Source organism: Ctenopharyngodon idella, chromosome 6, assembly GCF_019924925.1.
Source record: "Ctenopharyngodon idella isolate HZGC_01 chromosome 6, HZGC01, whole genome shotgun sequence".
NCBI lineage: Eukaryota > Metazoa > Chordata > Actinopteri > Cypriniformes > Xenocyprididae > Ctenopharyngodon > Ctenopharyngodon idella.
The window spans coordinates 10,207,154-10,229,961 of NC_067225.1; the positions used below are offsets into that span (position 1 = coordinate 10,207,154).

The 22,808-nt window shown below is 36.6% G+C and overlaps 1 protein-coding gene across 1 annotated transcript in view; it reads left to right on the forward strand.

The window, feature by feature from the left end:
- The window catches only part of asic4b (acid-sensing (proton-gated) ion channel family member 4b), a 40,927-nt gene extending 19,894 nt beyond the window's left edge, over positions 1-21,033 (forward strand). Inside the window, exons 2-10 of the mRNA XM_051897485.1 lie at positions 9,379-9,523; positions 11,057-11,184; positions 11,467-11,620; positions 12,866-12,919; positions 15,087-15,240; positions 15,730-15,821; positions 19,222-19,301; positions 19,400-19,579; positions 19,663-21,033. Coding sequence (XP_051753445.1) covers positions 9,379-9,523; positions 11,057-11,184; positions 11,467-11,620; positions 12,866-12,919; positions 15,087-15,240; positions 15,730-15,821; positions 19,222-19,301; positions 19,400-19,579; positions 19,663-19,764 — 1,089 coding nt within the window. The 3' untranslated portion in view covers positions 19,765-21,033. The remainder of the gene's footprint in view (positions 1-9,378; positions 9,524-11,056; positions 11,185-11,466; positions 11,621-12,865; positions 12,920-15,086; positions 15,241-15,729; positions 15,822-19,221; positions 19,302-19,399; positions 19,580-19,662) is intronic.
- Positions 21,034-22,808: the final 1,775 nt, after the last annotated feature.

A 22,808-nucleotide genomic window follows, 5' to 3' on the forward strand; every position in this document is an offset into this window, starting at 1 on the left:
TGGAACGCAGCATAACACCGTGTTAATCGAAGTTTTTGGCCTAACTGTTTCTGTTTTTCTGCGATGTCGCGGCTGGACACAACAAAAAGTATGGCAATGATAATCTCAGTTACGTGCTTTATTTAATGTTAAAAGGGTCTAATGCCGCCCACACGCTCTTCTGATTGGCTGTATTTTTTGATTGATTTTTGATCTGATGTAGACAAATTGTTTGTCACTGGAATCTTATCGCATCGCGTCTGGTTAGGACATGCGCAAACCCTATTTTGATGTTAAAAAACTACTGTCAGAATTTACTAAAGAAACGCAGTGAAAAATTAGCAGTGGACAGTTATTTTTTGTGGCTGACCTTGTTGCATATACATTTGTAGGAGTTTCCCTTTCAGATGCAAAATTTATGGGAGGAGAGTATTTAAATGAATCACACAACACAATTTACTAAGGTTTGCGCTATTCAATTTACTGGTATTTCCTCCATTATTTAACGTTTTAAACCAGATGTTAATTTGCGCTCCTCTTAGTAGATTGCGTTAGTCATTATGGAAATGATCCGGCTGTGTCCGTGTTCTTTAATGTGTGCATTGTCAGTAATCACCTGCACAATTTTTCACTCCCTTCTGCGCTTTTATGGGATTGCGCTCTCTTACTAATTTGCCCTGTTTAGTAAATCTGGCACTGTAAGTGGATTTAAAGTGTCATGAAACCCCAAAACACATTTTTTGAGATGTGAACAGATATGCACTGGCTGAACATCACTGAAAACACTAACAATCAACAAGTGGAAATTGGTTATTTTTGTGTTTTTCTGAGCAATTCCATTCTTCCGGGTTGAAAAGCAAAGTCGAAGCAATGTCACGGAAGCTGCTGGGGCTGGAAAGGCACGATTCTATGTCATACGGAACGCCGTGGTGAGTTCAACCCTCACAACGCGGATCATATACACATATTTCACATAGTGCTCTAAACATGAACCAGCACCGTGTACGCACATGTTTTTAATCACGTCTTCTTAAGGACACTGATACAACCTGATCATAAACAAACACTGGGTGACATAACCTCAAGGTTGTTCACCTAATGAATGTTGGTCTCCTCAGCTTTTCCATCAGAGAGACATTCACGCTTTTAGCCTAATGGTGTTCATTAATTAAAATAGTATTTAATTAATCAGATACGCCTAGTCAGATGCACATAGACATTTCCTCGCACATTTCTCCCGTGGCTCTCAATCTTAAATGATGTGAATGTATAAACCCGACTCTGCTTACACTACAAAACTACTGCATGGCCGTGAACATTCACAAATCTAAACTTTAATTGCACATCCACATTCATTTTCATCATGGAAAATTGGGTCTGTACCTGGGTCTGTGCATCCAATTGGGGCTGTGAATGGTGATGAATGCTTTTGTTTGGGTGCTTTCTGGCATCCTCGTGACTCGTATACGTTAGCAGGGTAAAGAGAGAAGGATAGAAGTTCTTTTCGAATCACAGGGCTCAATAACGTGTCTCTCTCCACAAATTTATGGGCAGTCAAGCAGTTGGTGAACGTATCTCTGTCTGTTGAGGGTTTCAGAGAACATGGAACGGAACTACCATTTCATTACAGTTGTTCAGATCACTGGAGCAGAAAACCTGAGGCAAGACCTCATGGCTGTGGATATGTGTACATCCCTGTGTGTGTGTGTGTTTGTCTGTTTTAGGAGGATGCGTGGACCAATGCTTTATGAAATCGACATTTCAAGTTTTCTTTCTTTTCGTTAATTTCATTACATGAATAAAGGAAGGTAATATTTCTTTTAGATTTCTGTCCCGTCTTTGAAAGTCCATTCCACTAAAAATTTGACGCTTCAAAAAGTTTATAAAGACATTGTAAAAGCAATCCACATGAATCAAGCTGTTTAATTCAAGTCTTCTGAAGAGACACAATCACATTATATGATGAACATTTAATTTAGGCTTTTATTCACATATAAACACTGAGCAATGCACATATATTGTGCTTGGCAAACGGAAGCTCAACCATACTTGCTTGAACAAACATTATTTTTCATATGGATTTTTTTTTATGATATTTTATGCATCAAATGTATGAACTTTTAACGGAGGGACAGAAATCACTCAGGGTTCATTAAAAATATTTTCATTTGTGTTTCGAAGATGAACAAAAGTCTTATGGTTTGTGAACATCATGAGGGTGAGTAAATGATTGTTGAGAATGTTCATTTTTAGATTACTCATGTCCCAAGAAAAGAAAATACTAAAAGTGAATTAATGTGACCACAATTTCTTAAATGGTTTGGATTTGAAAATTTTAATAACTCTGTCTATCAAGCTTTTATAAGAAGTATAATTCATCAGCATATTTTAGAAATGAGTGTAAAACAAATCACTCTCCAAAAATGTAGTTGATGAACTGCACTGGATCAAAAGATGTAAACAACAGCTTGTAATAAAGAGCCTAAATGTGATGCCAATTAAACATAAAGTTAATTAAAAACGAGAAATCACAAATGCAAGAGAATGCCTGAGGCAGACCTACTGGCAGTGTTAGTGCTCTGTGAATCCATATGTCTCCTGTGTTCACTTTCGCCTGTTTTTAGAAATTACATTTAGCCAGTTGGGTAACACTTTAGAAAACTGCTCCAAATAATTTGTAATTCCTTTAAAATGTTGTAGTAACACTTGAGTCATTACTATTCAAAACCTTACAAAAAACCTCAAAAGCTTACAGTGGCTTCATTCATTACTAGGGAGTTATGTTTTTCACTTAACTAAAATAACTAGTAATTCTTTCTGAATTACGTGAGTCATTACCATAGTGGGTTACCATGATCTTCACTTTAAAATGAATTATGCATTATTTGTATTAATTATGAACCTGTATACTGTATATTAGTTCTTAGTAGTCCTCTGAGGTATGAAAAAAAAAATAATTGAACTTTGAGCATCATAACTTTGCAGATGTTGTTTCTGCTCAAACAGCAACATTACGCACTAACTAAAGTTAAAAAAGTGAAATCAAATACATAAATCTCAAATTTAGACCTAAATATTAAAAAATAAAAAAGGACATACATAAAAAAGGCAACATGCGTTGCCACAGGCACAATTAAAGACTACATGCAAGTCTGCAGTCAGAAAGAATTAATGTAAGAACATACACATGCTCTGTCATGCTCTCTTTCTTAATCTTCTCTCTCTAGTTTTATTTCTCTCTCTTTTCTTTGAACTTGAACTTTTTCTCACTGGAATACATTCACATGTTACCTCTATCCAGTAAGCAGATCACTCATGAAATATGCATCTCGTATTCATCTGTGCGTAACTTACATGAAACATCAGCAATGTTGTTTTTCATACCCACACTCCTGCAGCTACACATGATTCAATCTGTATACATCACGCGTCTAAAGTCAGTGTGAACGTTTTTATTATAATACCACATTTGTTTGTTTTCGTGAGGTTAATATTTTATTTAATAGGCTACTAGAGTAACATTTTGTTTAATAACAGACAGAGAGGATAACATTTATATGAGTTTTTTTTTTTTTTTTTTTTACAGAGGCTCTTTTCCTGACCTTTAGAATAAACCTTAGGTTAAGCTTCTCTTTCCTGTCCTTTAAATAACCCAGAAGAAGAACTGTATAATGAAAATCAGCTGCAGTTTGACTGAAACATGTTTCAGGGAAATGGCAGATGACAGGTAGATATCAAAACTGATGGACAGATAAAACTGATAAAATATATAACTGTAAATACATATCACATACTCAACTATAGACGTCGGACAGCAGAATAAGCATATTATATATATCTTTGTCTGTCAAAGATAAGTGTGATTCAAGGGTACATGATTATAGGTTCCCAGTGAAAATTCTCAGAACTTTAGCTAATGTTCTCTTAAAGTTATGAACAAACACTGTGTTTAATAATGTTCTCAAAACATTCAACAAAAACATTTATCATTCATGGACAGTTTTAACCTGAAAAGTTTATTTGGAAGTTCGCCTAATGTTTTTTATAATGTTACTACTTGTTTCCCATACTGGGAACATTAGCAAAACATTCTTAGAGAACATCTTTGTTTTTAGCTGGGTCAATATTCCTGCAGGAACTGGGCTTTAATCCCTGCTGTCTCACTCTGGATTACCACAGATGGCCATAATTATCTGCCTAGACACATGCAGGTCACACACAAACATATGTTACACACACAGGTCACTGACAAACAAACACGAGTCACACACAAGAGACTATCAGCTACAGAGAGCAGAAGTATAAATACTTTTTTGTACTTTTCATATAGCTGACCAAGGAAGTCTATAATGCCTGAGGAAAGCTTTACATAACATTCCCATTCATCTTAATGGCAGTTGCCCAGCAATCGCAGGGTCCCTCAGAGGTGTGTGACCCGGATTCTGCCATCTTGGCTCCTGGGCACTAAGTTCCTGGTAACATTTGTCATGTGGCTGATAACTCGTCAAAGGCAGTGGTTAGAGAAAAAAAATATTTTTTTTTTTATAATTTCCAATGGTCCCCGTGGGTCCTTAATAAGTCTTAAAATGTCATCTGTCATAAATTTAAGGTCATAAAAAGTCTTTGTATCTTAAATGGTATAACAACAAAAGTCTTTATTATGCTAAAAGGTCTTAAATGGGTCATAACATGAGAAATCAAGTTTTGTTTTTTTTGTTTTTTACATTTAAGGTCGTTGTACCATTAAATCTAGTTTCACAGATTAAAACATCCTCCTCATTATAAACAGCATTTATTTAATCAACCTCCAAAAATGGCTCACTTTAATTTTGAGGGATCTGTGATGTCACAAGTGCAAATACATTTGCATATGACTGCCTCCAGAGCAAGACATCAACGAATAGTTATACACCATCGCACCATAGGCCCCGCCCACTGGCATTCAGTCACTTAAAGGGGACATAACACGCAGTTTCTGCCAATCTCATGTTAATCTCGAGTACCTATAGAGTAGTAGTGCATCCTTCATATCTCTGAAGAGTCTTTAGTTTTATCAGATTTATAAATGATATATACGCTGTACCGAGTCTTTCCGAAAACAGCCGAGCTCCTGGAGGCGTGCCGTGTGAGCGGAGCTAAAGAGTGACGAGCACGCGCAGCTTTTGCATAACGATCGTCTGCAAGCTATCGATGATCAGCTAAACAAATGTATTTAAACACACACAATACACTATTGCATTATCCCTGAATAACTTTTGATTCACTGTATGCTTGTGTTGTTTACATTATATGCACTTGCGTGCCGATTGCCAACAAAACAGACATTTAAAGCAGTTTTGCTCGTGGTTCCGACTTTGGGACATTTTATCGCCGTGACCGCTCCATCTTTCAATGATTTGTAAATCCAGCATCAAACTGGGCCTTGTTTATAAAACTATAAGTGCCGATCCTGAGGGCTCGAGCAGCCCCGGAAAAACACAAGATATTCTCCATTCATTTTAACCAATAAAAAAGTGATTGCAACTTTCAGACATGACCTTATTTTGATATTTAAGGCGGTTTCTATGGTTATTTTAATGACAAATGTCGAGAGCACATCAATGTAATGCGTGAGCACAAATCTCTCAGCTCCACTGAACACTGGGTTCTTTGGGAAGCAAGGCTATCTTTCCCTCACAACCAAAAACACACTTCTTTGGTGACATTGTTGATTTCGTTGTCTAAAAACAAAGTGACAAATCTTTCTTGAGCAAGACCTGTGCAGCGCTGCCAACGACTTTCGTAACCCAAACGAAGCACATTGATGTGCGTATCACTTTATTACGTAATACAGGGCTTTATTTATTATACTCGAAAAAAACTTTCCGAAACATGTTCCAAAACAGCATTAGACCCCCAATTTAATGGTTGACATTTGCCTGATATTGGATGAATGTGAGCATTGCGTCAAAAGCATTATAATCACTGAGGGCCGGTTCACACAGAATGCATTTTAGCTGTTGACAATGCGAGACGCAATTCAGTGGAACAAAAAAGCGAAAAGTCTAAAAGACGCGTTTTTTAAAAGTTGAACAGGACAAATGGAAGAGTGTCCAGTTTAAACAGCTTGTTTGCATCTCTGTACAGACTTCAGAAGGATCCCAGCGTCAGAAACAAGTAGATGGTTTATTTTAATGTCATCCTGGATTGCGTCAGAAGATTATGTTTTTTCGGAGCATTTGGTTTTATAATCGAGGCACAGTGTAATGGAGAGTTCACAAAGAAACTTTTGTTGAAAGATGAAGCAGCCAACTGTATTGACAGCAGCTGCATCACAAACTAAATGATTTCATAATGATTTGTCTGTAAATGACAATTTTATATGGACAAGGTTTTCAAAACACTTACTCACGTGCAGTAGCGAGTGGGTGTTGATACCGTTTGTATGTTAGCCAATGTTAGCCAATCATAACAGTGGCTGTTTACTGATAAGCCTTAAAGGAGCCGCACCTTAAAAACGGATCATTTCCATTCAATCACATATATATATATATATATTTATTTTTTTGTGCTAAAAACTTAATTGACATTATAAGTGAACCCCAAGGAACATATTAAAATAATTATAATAATAAAAAATCCATCTAAGGGGTTCACATTTCACAAGACAAAAAATATTGCATGTCATGTGTACTGTGTCTGGTCTTGTTAGGTCATGTTCTCTACATGATGTTTGTGTACATTTACATAATAGTGTCTCCTCTATCCACAACATCTGTTCTGTGAGCATTCTCTGGTCATATTAGGCTTTTACACCTCCATGTCTGTTAGCAGGATGAAGGCTTCTGATTCACATGAGTATTTTATTTTCACTTGGGGAGAGGTTTAATGCACTGAAATAAATAAATGAATGAATAAACCATAACCAGCATGACATTGGCAAAATTGCTGCTTTAGGGTAGATATAACATAATTGATGTCTTACGTGTTTGTGTTTATCTGAAAATCTGTGTTTGAGTGACAATTTTGTACAACGTACAAGCTATTTCAAGAGACTAAATTGGTCTTTTGAAGAAGGAAAAGTGTTCTCTTACATTTACATTCAAGGCATTTAGCAGATGCTGTTATCAAGGGCAACTTACAAAATTGCTTTAACATCGCACACTAGAACATTGTTATCAACAAATGGCATGCATAAAATTTGGAAAGCTACCTGCTGGAAAAGAAGTGCTTCCTATACAAATACAAAGAAAAACAAAATAATAAAATAGAAGATAAAAGTTGAGTTGCAGATCTGCATGGATTGGATGAACGGAGTAGCTTGACCTTTATTCTAGGTTGTGTGCTGCCTTTTACAAAAGTGTTTTGAACTTGATTTAGCAGTTATGGGGAGCCAGTGAAGGGAGTGTAGCGGTGGTGTGATGTGGGAGTACTTGGAAGTTCACAATATTATTTTTATCATCAAGAGAGAGAGAGGAAGGCGTAGGTGGAGGGTTGTAAAGTAGGGAGTAAAAAGAGCAGAAGAGTTTCCTTGGGGCAGCAGCGTCGAGCTTTGCTTCATAGCTCTTCTGCAAGTTCGGAGTATGAAGCAAAGTAATCTGGAGTTTTCGCATTGTAGTGTGGACTGTGGAAACAGAGGTGACACGTGTAGTCATGTGACACATACTGTACTGACAGATTTATAGTGGTGTGTGCCTGCTATTTGTTATTCACTTTCACAGTGTTGCTGAAGTTACTTTGTAAAATCTTCATATTACATTTCTTCAAAGATGACAAAATTGACTCTGTCCTGCAGCAAAACATGTAGGAAATTAAGTAGAATAACTATTGAGTGCAAACTTGACTTTCCAATAAGTGTTAAACAGGGCTTGACATTAACACACGCCAACCCGCCAAATGTGGGTGTATTTCAGCAGTGGCGTGTAACACAGTAGCCACTTCGGCGGGTTGAATTTTATATAGGCTATAATATATACATTTTCCAGTTGTAGTCTTTTAAACAGGCTTCTGAAATAATAAACTAAGTGCAATGTAGTGTTTAGGGATGCACGATATATCGGCCAACATATTGGTATCGGCCGATATATATTCATTTTTAATGTTATCGTTATCGACCTGATAAGACATTTTGGCCGATATATTAAAGCCGATAAATAATGGATTATTTCCTTCAGCTGAGACACTTTAGATCCACCATAATGGTTTTGAAATGCTTGAAATATGATTGAAATCACTTCAATATATCACGGCCAATATATTGGTTATCGGCTTTCAAATATAAAGAATTGTCGGGTTATCGGTATCGGCCAAAATTTTCATATTGGTGCATCCCTAATATTGAGTTTTTTGTGCATATCGATACTGAAATACCTGAAATGCTTCCAATACTCATTTTTCGCAGAATAGATACACAATACCAGCTTCTCTTTCTCTCTTTCTCTCTCTCTCTCTCTCATCTCTCCGACAGCAACTTGACACACAAACCCGCCTTCCCTCACTCATTTGTTTCATTTGCTCCAGATGAATATTGTTGCTGTTACTGCTTTTTCTCATTCCCACAGATTTTGTGCTCACACCCGAAGTGTGTGCACATAAAGCCGCCTCTCAGTACTAAATTGAGTTATTTTTCGCTGCTTATTGCACTTAAACAGTCAAATACACACAAAACAATGTCAAAATGCCAGTCTTGATGAGTATTCAAGTATTCATGTTTTAAGTGAACGTAAACAGTTGAGAAAGAAAAAGCATGTGTAACATTATAATGGATTCGTGTGTAAGGTCTTAAAGTGACAGCAGTGTCAAATTATGACATATTATTAAAAATATCTATATGGCAGTTTTTCCACTTGGTATTGATGTCAAAATTGTGGCCAGTAACTTCAGTAAACCATCAGCAACAGTGGCTGGTGAGCAAAAAGTTAATGTCAAGCCTTGGTGTTAAGGTGTTAAGAATAGCTAGTCTCATCTCAGTGAGCTTTTATTACTTTGTACACATGCACAGTTTATTTTAGTATTTTTCAACATTTCAGTGTGGATGAGAAACTTTTGGAAAACACTTGAAAAAGCTAATGTGGCTGGAGAGCGCTTTGAAATGAAAATGGTGTTTTCAAATGTATCAGGATTAATGTAGACATAGCCTTCGATGTGACGGAGGTGTGGACCAGGCCTACTTGGTGAAAGCAGGACAGAGAGTCAAAATAAGAGAAAAATGCAACAGTTGATGCAGCTGCTTCGATAATGGATACATCATAAGGTGTTGGTATGGTTAGGAAATCTGAGAGGAAAGAAGTGGTCTTTGGTAGCACCTTCGAATGAAGATCTTGGTGTGTGTAAAAAGGGCTAGACCGAGGACTGCAGGTGTTGAAATGTTTTCAGTAGTGCAAACGTGTCTAATACATGTTTGTGTTTTGTGGTCTACAGGTTTATACACGGTATGGGAAATGTTACACGTTTAATGGAAACAAGACGTCACCCAAGCGGGTGAGACAAGGCGGCACTGGAAACGGCCTGGAGCTGATGCTGGATATCCAGCAGGACGAGTATCTGCCCATCTGGAGAGAAACCAGTGAGTGATGAACGCAGCTGCTGCCATTTTGCACCTCAGTTATAGACTGTAGTGAAAATAACCTTGAATAACTTCAGTGTTTATGTTACTGTAATATTGCTGCAAAGGCAATTGTTTTATATGATGTATTATTCTTCATACAGTTTGGGGTGTGTACGATTTTTTATGTTTTTTAAAAGAAGTCTCTTATGCTCAAGGCTGCATTTATTTGATTAAATATACAGTAAATACAGTAATATTGTGAAATATTATTACAATTTAAAAAATTTAATTTATTCCTGTGATGACAACACTGAATTTTCAGCATCATTCTAATCAAATTATTCTAATATTATGATTTGATACTCAAGAAACTTTTCTTATTAGCCTAGTATGGAAGCTTGTTTCCGCCACTAAATAAAAAAAATTTAATTGCGATTTTTTTTTCTCGCAATTGCAAGTTTACAGTTGTAAACGCAGAAATATGAGATTAAAAGGTCGCAGTTATCTTTTAAATTGTTTTATTCCGTGGTGGAAAAAAGCTTCCATATATTACGGTAGGTAATGGTAGGTAAAATTTAGAAGTAAAATAAGTACTATTATTTGGTGTCCAATTAGCAGGCTAATGTCCAATTAGCAGGTCATTATTGCAAAATAAACCCCACCAGGGTGAATGGGACCTAGGGCCCTATCATACACCTGGCGCAATGCAGCGCCAGGCGCGACGCAAGTGTTATTTGCCAGTTTCAGCCCGACACAGTTATCATTTTCACGTCCTGTGCTATGTTGTTTAAAAAGCAAATGCACTGGCGCCCATCTGTTCGCCCATGGGCATGCTGGTCTGAAAACAAGGTGTGTCCAGGTGCATTGTTGGCGTGTTGCTATTTTGCTATTTTTAACTAAAATAACTGCACCATTGACCAACAAAAACCTGGTCTAAAGTCAATGGCGCAATATTTTGTTTTGTTATTTAAAGGGCGCGTTAGTAATATGCGCCTATAGGCGGGTATTACATGCCAAACATGCCAAATATTAAAAATAAAAGGATTACAATGTAAAAGATTATTATTGTGTGCATAAAGATAAAAATGCTTTGGAGGAATCTGGCTTGTCCTGTAGATGGTCTGTCCGCGCACTTTAATCTTGCACGAGAGCAGATTCGTTTCCTTGCTAGAGAAGAGTTCAGTTTTTCCGCATGAAAATTCCACCATGTAAATAGCGAATCCGCCATGACGCGAGCACAACTGGCTTTTAAAGGGAATGGGAGATGAGACTCTGGTTGGTTTATTGCACGTTACGCCCAAAACACACCCATTACACCCATTAGAATAGGGACAACCCTTTTGGACCATGCACCTGACGCGCCGACCATTTTTCCCATCGTTAAACAAAAGTGGATTCGGACACGCCCTAAGTGCACCTGCGCCATGCGCTTCAGACCATGTGCTTAGATCCTTAAAATAGGGCCCCTGGACACAGAGCGGATTTGCATAAAGTACAAACAAATACAGTGTCTGTCAGATTTTTTTACCAATACAATCTGTCTATCTTCAGATGAGACGACGCTGGAGGCGGGTATTCGGGTTCAGATTCATAGTCAGAACGAACCCCCTTACATCCACCAGCTGGGCTTTGGGGTCTCTCCAGGATTCCAGACATTTGTTTCCTGTCAGGAACAGAGGGTAGGTTTAACTGGGGTAAAAACCACACTCCTGTTGCTTGGCAAAAAAAAAAAAAAATCATATAATAGGTCTAAATTCAATACCAGGCTGTTCTAAACTCTTGAATTTCAGACATTTTAAATTAGCAGCTAATTTACAAAAAGTCAAAAGATTTCAAGGCTGACTTGGATATTTTCTAATTGAGACTGCATGTGCTAAGTATTTCACAGCTATAGGGTGCACTCAAGCAGAAAAAGAAGCAGAGACACAGACTTTTTCTCGAAATGTCTGCTGTTTTTCTAGCTAACGTACCTGCCACAGCCGTGGGGAAACTGTCGGGCTTCATCCGAGCCTGTGATCCCAGGATACGACACCTACAGCGTCAGCGCCTGCAGACTGCACTGTGAGAGCACACAGGTGCAGAGAGAGTGCAACTGCAGGATGGTGCATATGCCAGGTGCGTGTTGGATGTGAGTGGGAGAGTTGTCATAAAAACCGTCTGTATCAGTAAGAACAAATGTGCCGTGTTGGTACTCATCACGCCACCACACAGCTTATCCGTAAAATTGTTCTTAATGCTGCTGGCAGATTGGCAGCTGCATCCCAACATTCCTGGTTTCACTGTCGAGACAGTGGCGTTCTTGGAAATGAGCATTCAAAACCCTTATAAAGCAGACTTCTGTAAATGATAAACAAGCCCTCTTACTGATGTGTTGGTTATGGAAGCTTGTTTCTTCCACGGAATAAAAAAAAAAAAAAATCATTGCGACTTTTTATCTCGCAGTTTTGACTTTTTTTTTCTCAGAATTGTCAATTTATATCTCACAATTTGGAGAAAAAAGTGAGAATTACAAAGTCAGAGTTGTGAGATATAAACTTGTAATTGTAATAAAATTTAGAATTGCGAGATATAAACTTGTAATTCTGAGAAAAAGTCAAAATTATGAGTTATAATCTCATAAAACTCATACAATTGCGAGGAAAGTCAGAATCGTGAGATAAAAAGTCACAATTACCTCTACCGTAATTCTTACTTTTTCTCAGAATTGTGGGATATAAACTCGGAATTGCAAGATATAATGTCTGAATTGTGAGACCGCAAACTCTCAATTTTAAGAAACGTCAGAATTGTGAGATAAAAAGTCGCAATTACCTTTTATATTCGCAATTCTCGCTTTTTTCTCAGTTGCAAGTTTAGGCGATGTCTCACAATTCTGACTTATTTTCTTGCAGTTCCGGGTTTAGATAAACTTGCAGTTGTGAGAAATAAAGTCGGAATTGTAAGTTATAAACATCACAATTGTGTGTCACGCTTGGTTGTAGTAAAACAAAAAAAGAGGAAGATGATGATCTTTAAAAATATCCACACGGAAACCCAAACAAGGTAGGCAAACTAACAAAAACTATAACATGACATGACAAGACAAAATGCAAGTGAACCAAGGAAACTTATTTAGACAAACCAAACAAAGGGAACAAATTAGACAACAGCTGAACAAAATGACTAATCAAATGAGTAACCTTAGTAACAAATGAGTGACAGAAAACTAGAACAAAGGAAACATGTGACTGAAAAGAAACAAACTAAACTTCCAAACCGTGACATTGTGAAATAAAAAGTCGCAATTACCTTTTTTACTTTATTTTTTTTATTCCATGGCTGAAACAAGCTTTCATAGTTGGTTCAACTCTCTCTCTACAGGTGATGCTGATATCTGCACACCGAGTAAAATCAAGTGTGTTGACAAGGCGTTAGGTAAGGTCATCACAGACACATATAAATACTGATGCTGACTGATCAATTCAATTAATTTTTTTAAAGTTTAAAGGAATAGTTCATCCAAAAAAAAAAAAAAAAATTCTGTAATCCTTTACTAAATCTCATGATCTTAAAAACCTGTAAAATTTTCTTTCGTCTGCAGAAGATATTTTGAAGAACTGTTTTTTCCAAACTATGAAAGACATTGGGGTCCAAAAACAACACTGGACCCCACTGATTTTTATTGTATGAATAAAAAAACAAACAAACAAAAAATATCTATTCAAAATATCTTATTGCATTAGAGGTTTGAAGTGATATGAGACTGAGTGAATAATGAGTGCATTTACATGCACTTTCTGTCACCGATTATGCTAAATAAATCGACAATGCCGATAAAGGAAAACGGTTTACATGACCCCAAGGTCAAAAACAGCTTAAGAATAAACTGATCGACACGGCTAGATTTTTTGCCCATTACCTCTATTTCACCTGTCATGAAAACACCCTAAAGCCACGTTTCTACCACATTGGGGTGGTACTCGGTGTGTTTCGACCGCAGGAACCAGGATCTAAATGAAGTTCTGGGTAAAAATGTCCCCCTCAGAAAGTCCCTGCTCACGAAGTAGTACTTTTTCAAAGTTTCAAAGGAACTTTCAGGGGGTGGGACTTGGGCACTGAACATGCTGATTGTTTGAGTAAATGCAGGATTCTGATTGGCTGACTCTACGCAGTATTTTATTTCAACCGCCATTTTTAAAAATTGAGGTGTGTGCAGTAAGAGTTGTTTACTATTCGAATCAACAATGGAGTTTAAAATATATGACTGATGGACTGACGACGAGGTTCAGGCTTTATTACATTTTTATATAGCCTCGTTTCCACCGAAATTACCCGGAACAATTTGTCCCAGGAACTGTTTTTCCCCACAGACCTGTTGCTGTCTGTGTTTCCATAGCGGTTTAAAGTACCGTCAATTTTAGTCCGGTGATGTAGGACTGCGCGCGACTTTACAGTTCCCGCTGGATATCGTCCTCTGCGTATAAACTTAATAAAACCTGAACCTTGTCGTCGGTCCATCAGCTTTATTTTTAAACTCCATCGTTGATTCGAATAGCAAACAACTCTTACTGCACGCACTGCAACAGACTTTTAAAAAATGGTGGATGAAATAAAATGCTGCGTGAACTCAACCAATCAGCATGTTCAGCGCCCAAGTCCCACCCCCGAAAGTTCCTGAACTTTGAAAAAGTACGACTTTGTAAGCAGGGACTTTCTGAGGGAAGAGTTTTTACCCAGAACTTCATTTAGACCCTGGTTCCTGTGGTCGAAACACACCGAGTACCATCCTAAAGTCCCTAGTTCCTGGGGAAAGTTCCTGCGGTGGAAACAGGGCTTATGTTGCACGCAGTCCTACGTCACCAGACTAATTTGCACAATCTTCACAGTACTTTAGACCATGATGGAAATGCAGACAGCAACAGGTCTGGGTGAAAAATGTTCCTGGGACAAATTGTTCCGGGTAATTTCAGTGGAAACACAGCTTAACTTGCATTCTTTGAACTTATTGAAGTGTGCATGTGTATCAGGAAAGCATCCTTACTGCAGATTTAAGTGCATGCAACCAGAGCAAGTGTTTCGCTATAAAGGATGAGAAAAAATATCGTACAATCCGACTCTTTCTTGACCAAGAAATTATAAAAATGTGATCTCATCTAGTGCAGCCGATGGAGAAGTGGTATAGTCGTACTGAAAACATGAGAGGAAAATATTCTGTACACGTTTCCCGCTGACATTTTGGAATACTATGGGGTTTTTAATGTTTTACTTAACATCACAACTTACATAATAAATAGATTACTCTGAGTGGAATACATGGATGCTTACATTTTGAAATAACATGATTTTTTTTAAAAGTCTTGTAAATGCACTTGTCTTGTGTTTCCAAGTCATTGGTGTGATTTTTGGAATCATGCTCAATGACATTTTCTTAAAGAGTGATCATTGACGACTCCATTGATTTGACTTAATTAAGGGTTTAAAAAAAATGCATTTAAAACTCTTGAACAACACAGAGAGCTTGATTATTGATGATATCTGCACCGTTCATTGCAGTACTTGTCCTCACCAAATATATTTCATCATTTCCTGTACACTTCTTCAGCTTTACTCCAGAAGAGCACAGGTGACTCATGTCCCTGTGAGACACCCTGTAATTTGACTCGGTATGGAAAAGAGCTCTCTATGGTTAAAATCCCCAGCAGGGGCTCCGCTCGCTACCTTTCTCGCAAATACCAGAAATCAGAGGAATACATTAGGTAAGTCTAATGGATAAATGGCCACACATATACAGAATCTCAGGGGTATCTGGGGGGTTTTATTCTGCTGCTGAACATATTTCAACATTATACCCAAAGAGGAAACATACCCAGCATTTCTTACAAGGATACCTGCTCAGCATTTTTGAAAAATTTATTTATTTGTAAAACATGCTTCTCTCACAAATACGATCAGCCTGTTCTAATAACTATAGCAGGATTCCTATTGTCCAAAACTGCAGGCTTGTTTCTGTCAGTTATATAATGGGATGAAAAATGTAATTGTGGTCCTCCATTCACTGACTCAATAATAGAAAAAAAAAAAAAACTATTTAATAGACTGCTCTAAAATGACATTCCACTAATTATTTTTTTAACCATTTTTGTTGCTAATCCTTTTCTTTCCATAATACAAATAATAATGAGCTCATTTCCATACTGCTTTCCTGCAGGGAATTAAACATTTTTATTAAACTTTTCATTGTGCAGAGACAACTTTCTCATCTTGGATATTTTCTTTGAGGCCCTTAACTATGAGACAATAGAACAGAAGAGAGCATACGACATTGCTGGTCTGCTAGGTAGGTTTGCAATCCCTACACACTACAACCATCTACTACTGGCTTTTTAAAAGTGTATTAAAAGGGATAATTCACCCAAAAATTGTCATTTCAAACCTGTTTGACTTACTTTCTTCTGCAGAACAAAAAAAAGATATATATTTTTCACACTAATGTCTCATGTTTTTGATCAAATAATGGAAGTCTATAGGGTTGTTGACAGTGTTGTTGACATCCTTTTAAGCTATTTGGGGTCTTTTTATAATATGTAGATATGAATCCAACTGGAAAAACTTATGAAAAGATGCCTTTCAATTAGTCAGATAGCTTATAGCAATAGCAAATATTGGAGCTCTGCAGCCATCTACTGGTTAAAGTGATCATTTTTTACTTTTAAAACTATGGGCCCATCGTACACCAGGCGCAGTTTTTTGCTAGTTTCAGCCTGACGCAGTTATCATTTTCACGTCCCACGCCACGTTGTTTAAATAGCAAATTTGTGCACCCATGGGCGTGCTGGTCTGAAAACGAGGTGTGTTCAGGTGCATTGTTGGCGTGTTGCTATTTTGAGGCAACTGAAAACAACTGCGCCATTGACCAACTGAAACCTGGTCTAAGGTAATTTTTTTTGTTATTTAAAGAGAGCATTAATAATATGCGCCTAAAGGCGGGTGTACACTCTGCTTGATACACACACAGGGACGCAGCAGCACACAAACATGCCAAATATTAAAAAGAAAATGATTACATTCTAAAATATTATTATTGTGTGCATAAAGATAAAAATGCTTTGGTGGAATCCAGATTGTCCTGTAGATGGTCTGCTCGCTTTAATCTCATGCACAAGCAGATCCATTTCCTCGCTAGAGAAGCGTTCAGTCTTTCCGTTTGCAAATTCCACCATGTAAATAGCGAATCCGCCATGGCACAAGCGCAACTGGCTTTTAAAGGGAATGGGAGATGAGATTCTGATTGGTTTATTGCACGTTACGCCCAAAACACACCCACAACCCTTTTAGACCATGCACCAGGTGCGCCGACCATTTTTCCTGTCGTTAAACTAGCAAAAGTGGATTCGAACACGCCCTAAGTGCACCTGCGTCGTGCGCTTTAGACCATGTGCTTAGATCGTTAAAATAGGGCCCATAATTTTCCAACAGATGGCAAATATCTTAACACTAAACCATGGCAAATTATCCATGTTGTCTCCATGAATGAAAGTTAGAAATGTGGATCTTTTTTAAAGTGAATTTTACATAAATCGTTATTTTTATATATATATATAAATTTAAAACATGCCATAAATCCCCCCAAAACTACACAAATGTAGAGTAAAAACATTAATAAAATAAGTAAAATTACATTTGTTTATAAAAAACATTATTTTGTTACAAAATCACATTTTTATTGTCTGGAGACCCCAACAACCTGAGTGTTCTAATAGCTTAATAGTTAAGAAAGAAAGTCATACAGGTTTGGAAGAACATAAGAATGAGTAAATGATGACAGAATTTTCAGTTTGTTTAAATTTTCCCTTTGAGTATTACAAATGAATAGATTTTCTTTTTCCTTTTACAATCGCAAGGACCCATTTCTCAACACTTAGGTCACTTTTTCAAAACTCTTCACATAGTGAGCACAACAGCAGTCTATTCCCAGCTAATAGGGAATGTTCTGTAGGCTAACATTCTGGTATACTACTGTATAGTACAGGTATATTAGCCATTATTTATGCAGTATAAGCATGAACACACCAGAAATCGTCTTTAGTAGTACTGTATTACTGGTAACTTTACCGAATTACTGGCTTATTCTGGTGAATAAACTCGAACATTACTCAATAAGTGCCTTACAAATCAATAATTAATATGGATATACTTTTTACTTTAGTACAGGGGGTTTTCAGCAGGGAATTGTCTTTATAACAATTTTAGCAATTTATTACTCAACCTGTAAAACTAACACTAATTAAACAATGATACATATTGTTCAGTTTACTTAATAGATGGTAAATCACATAAATATAACATTATGTAAATCACAAAAACATTTAAGCTGTAAATAATGGCTAAAAGGGTTGACATTTTATTTCGATATTGCACTTTAGACATTCTGCTGACTATAAGTAACTTTGCAACATGTCAACTAGCAGTCATAAGAGTATTAATATACTGTCTGTTTAATATCTAACACTTTATTTTGATGCTCCCCAACAGACATTCTGACTGTAAGTTGCTTTGCAACATGTAAACTAACCCAAACCTTAACCTAACCTGACAGTCTACTAATACTCTAATTAGTTGACATGTAGTGGCAAAGTTACTTATAGTTAGTAAAATGTCTAAAGTGGACTATAAATGAAGTGTAACCCTAAAAAGCATTTACTGTACATTCAGTTACGCAGTAATTATTGGCTTATTTCTGCTTATTTATCCTTCAAATATTTACCCTATAAAAACTATACCAAAATCTATTTAAAATACATTTATTTCATACTAAGTACTTCAAATCCATTACCATATTTATTGACATATCACTTAAGACTTACTGATGATGACTTGACTTTGAGTATTTCCTTTTTGCACAATGCACATTTCTTAATATTATACCTAAAAGTGTTTTAATATCACTATTAATAAGGATTGTATGATCTTTGTATAATATCAGTCTTTAAATGCAAGATATTTAAAGTGTACCTAAAGTATACTTGCAATAGTTCAACTTTAACACAATCAAATATACTTCAGTATTTCTTTAGTTGATCTCAGCACTATTTCTGCACAATTAAAGTGCATTAAGTACAAAATTAGTTGTTCCAATTTAGCAGACTTTAAGTATACCAGTTTACATACCAAAAGCAGGGAATTTTTATTAAGCACAAAAATATGTAAATGTATTTGTAGTATACTTAGCACAAAATAAATGTATTTCAAATACATTTTAGTATACTTTTTTCACTAGGGTAATCCTTCAAATGTTTGATAAGTTGTAGATAATAATTCAGATAAATGGATAGTTCACCCTAAAATGAATACGGCATTAGAACAACACTTTACCCACTTTATTTTAAGGGTCTTTTAACTAGTTGCTTATTAGCATGCATATTAATAGGATATTGGCTATTTATTAGTACTTATTAAGCACATATTAATGCCTTATTCTGTATGACCTTATTCTAGATTCTTAATCCTACCCAATACCTAAACTTAACAACTACCTTACTGACTATTAATAAGCAGTAAATTAGGAGTTTACTGGGGGAAAAGTCATAGTTAATAGTTTATATGTGTTCCCTGTACTAAAGTGTTACCATAAAGGGTTAGCAAAAAAAGGGAGAAATGGGTCCTAGCGAGAGAGAGATATATATATATATATATATATAACTCATTATTTTATGTCATTGTTTGTTTTTCAATTCCAGGAGACATTGGTGGACAGATGGGGCTCTTCATTGGGGCCAGTATTCTTACTATCCTGGAAATACTTGACTATGTCTATGAGGTATCTTCACTTCATTGTGAAAGGACAATCCCCTGACATTCACAAACACACAAACATCTCTTGTCCTTTCAGTCTGCTTTTAATCTTTATCTCTATAGGTGGTCAAATATAAAATCAAGAAACTCCTGAAACCAAAGAAGAGTCAGAAACAACAGAACCAGCAGAACTTAATCCAGGAGCAGATCCAGAGAACAAAGAACCTGCGAGAACAGAACCTGCGAGCTCAGCTGGCTGCAGGAACTATAGCTACAGTCAGATTTGAAGAAGTCAAAGTCAAGGTGAGTCACAAAAACAGAGATTTTTTTTAAATGCCTTCTACACATAACTAAAGATCTGCATCATGTGATTTGTTCGTCAACAGACAGCTAATGACGTGGCTCAACCGCACAGTGCACATCCCACCTCAATATTACCAAATCATCACAATGCACAACCGGTCGTACAGCAGGACTTTGCTTGTTGAGGGATGCTTCTTCTTCTCTCTATTTCTTTTTTTTCATATCACTGAACTTGAAATTGGGATCCTGAATGGATCCTGTACACTGAAATATACATTTCATTTTTTTTCCACTTATAAAAGCTACAGCCAAAGCCTAATCTGGGACCTCATCATGTGAAATCAGCTCAAACCAGTCAGTCACACTGTATCAGCGCTCACATTTTTCAAAGTCAGTGAAGAAACCACATGTGCTTTTGTTGATTTGTGGGGGTTTTTCCCCTTCTGGATGGACCTATCATGGACCTAAAAGAAGAAAGACTGTTGCATTCACATATAAATTACCTATTTGACCGAACAATTTTACTGAAAGTTATAAGGAAAACAGAAAGTTGAAGCAAACATGCAGCTGTTGCCAAGTGCAGAAAAACGTCGGTTTCTGCGTGGTTCCTCTTATGGTAATGTACAGTGCTTGTGCCATTTCACTTTTTCCACATTTCTTAATAACATAATGAGACTTCTCAGTAGGAGAACAGCTAAAATATACCACTCGTTTCTCTGTGAGTAGGTGTTATGTTCTTTTTCAGTCTTATGTAACTTTTTCATTGTGCTATAGTCCTTATAATAAAACGATCTCTAGGTTTGAAACATTGAAAACACCACACTAGAGCACGCTGTTTTCTGAAATCATCTAAATCAATACATGTAAACACTATTAAATAATATCCTTTGTATGAAAATAAAAAGGTAAAGGTGATAGAGATTTTATTTTGTATTCAAATACAAGCACATTCAAATACAAATAGATATATTTAAAATTGTAGTAACATTTTGCTGAATGTCCATCATTTCCATCTGGTCTAAAAATGTGTGAAAAGGACTAGAACACAATAATACTCACTACAGCTGAAACAAAACTGTTGAACCGTTAAAACCACCATGGGTTTGTCTTTTGTTTATTTATATTTTAGTTTTATGTCTTGAATAATGCATTGAAGACTGGTCATAAACCAGAGCCTTTTGATTGAATATGCATAATATATTTCCACAGATTAACCTTGTACATGAGGACAGCATTTCAAGGAGGGAAAAAACTGCTTTTACTGCCATCTAGTGGGCTTAATACTAAAACACCAACACCCGTCATGTTTCACTTTGTATGAACTTTGTAACACCGACTCAAGTCTGGTGGCTCCATAATGGGGGGCATTCAAGGGTAGAGATGTTATATGGAATCATGCAATTCTGCAAATTACTGTGGAAGTATTTGGTGAATAAAAAAATGTTTTAACAGAATTTTACATGGATACACTAATGATTTTGACAAATTGAGAGCAAATGAGTTGTGAATACACAATAATAATAATAATAATAATAATAATAATAATAACAATTTACCCTTACCTACATTGACACACTTTCTACAAATAGAATTAGAGCCTCTTAAGCTCTTCATCTGTAACCATTTCTGTTAGCAGCAGCACGACACACACAGTAAACATCTGCAGTGTGATGCACTAACTCTATAATCTCATTATAGCATGTCAGTTCCACAGAGAACAACACCTGGTGCTCTGCTCACAAACATCTCTTCGATAAAGTAAATATGGAAAGGAAAACAAACAAACAAACCACCAAAACATCATTTTGACGTTATAAATATTCTTAAATATCAGGTTTATGTGCAAAACAAAACAAAAAAAGTGTTTTTGTGTTCATTTGTTGCATAGTTGAGAAGCATTCCACTGTGAAAGAACACATTTAAAGGCACAGATTTTTACATGGACAATATAGTTAGGTTGCCCCAGACGGCCACAGCTAACGGGAAAAGGAAGTGTGGGTGGAATACTGGAATGCATTTTCTAACATGGGTGGATTTAGAAGTCTGGAATAACGCAAAATACATTGCGGAAATAGCTTTACACATTTGCCCTTTCTGAACTGTCCAGTATTGTTGTGAACATACTTTATCCTCTCTTCCCTCAGCTGCAGACACAATAAAAAAATACACTATAATTCTATTCACATTCTCTTTCCCAGCTCCGTCACTATAGCCCAAAGTATACTTCGTTTTTTACATGTACGCTAGTTATATGTTTTCCTAAACGAGTTAAACGCAAACCCCATACCACAGCCGATTTCATTGGTCAACTCAGTCACATTGTCAACTGTAAAGAAAAGTTCAAACATCATGGATTCAGAAATATCATCCAATCCAATCACAACAAACAGTAATTTAAAAAAGCAATTTATCAGGATGTGCTACTAACGCTATACTGAGGTTACGTTTAGGGGTTAGTATGAGTTTCAGTATTAAAAGGTTAGCTCACCCAAAAATGAAAATTATCCCATGATTTACTCACCCTCAAGCCATCCTGGGTTTATATGACTTTCTTCTTTCAGTCAAACACAATCAGAGTTATATTACAAAACATTCTGGCTCTTCCAAGCTTTATAATGGTGCTCATGATTTTGAAGCCCAAAAAAGCACATCCATCCATCATAAAAATAATCCATAAGGCTCCAGGGGGTTAATAAAGGCCTTCTGAAGTAAAGCAATGCATTTTTGTAAGAAAAATATCCGTATCTATAACTTTATAGACTACAATCACTAGCTTCTGATAACGTCCGTCCTCGCGTTCACGAAAGGAGTTGAGTTCCGGCGTATGACGTAGGATGTAGGAGTAGCGTAAGTTTAGGTGAGAGTAGACGCCTCTCGCGGTTCAAACAGATAGGGCTGTGCAACAAACTCAAGCTCCTCTGACATTTCTCTTTAAAAATTCTCGTTTTTAGACTTCTAATTTGTGACTAGTGTTTTGTTTTGCTCTATCCTCTGTGCTTCCGCGTTTGTCAATACGTCATGCATCAGGTCAACGTTCAATCTTCCGCCGGAATCGACTTGCATACGGAAGCTAGTGATTCTAGTTTATAAAGTTGTAAATATGGATATTTTACAAAAACACATCACTTCACTTCAGAAGGCCTTTATTAACCCCCTGGAGTCGTATGGATTATTTTTATGATGGAAGGATGTGCTTTTTTGGGCTTCAAAATCTCAGTTACCATTCACT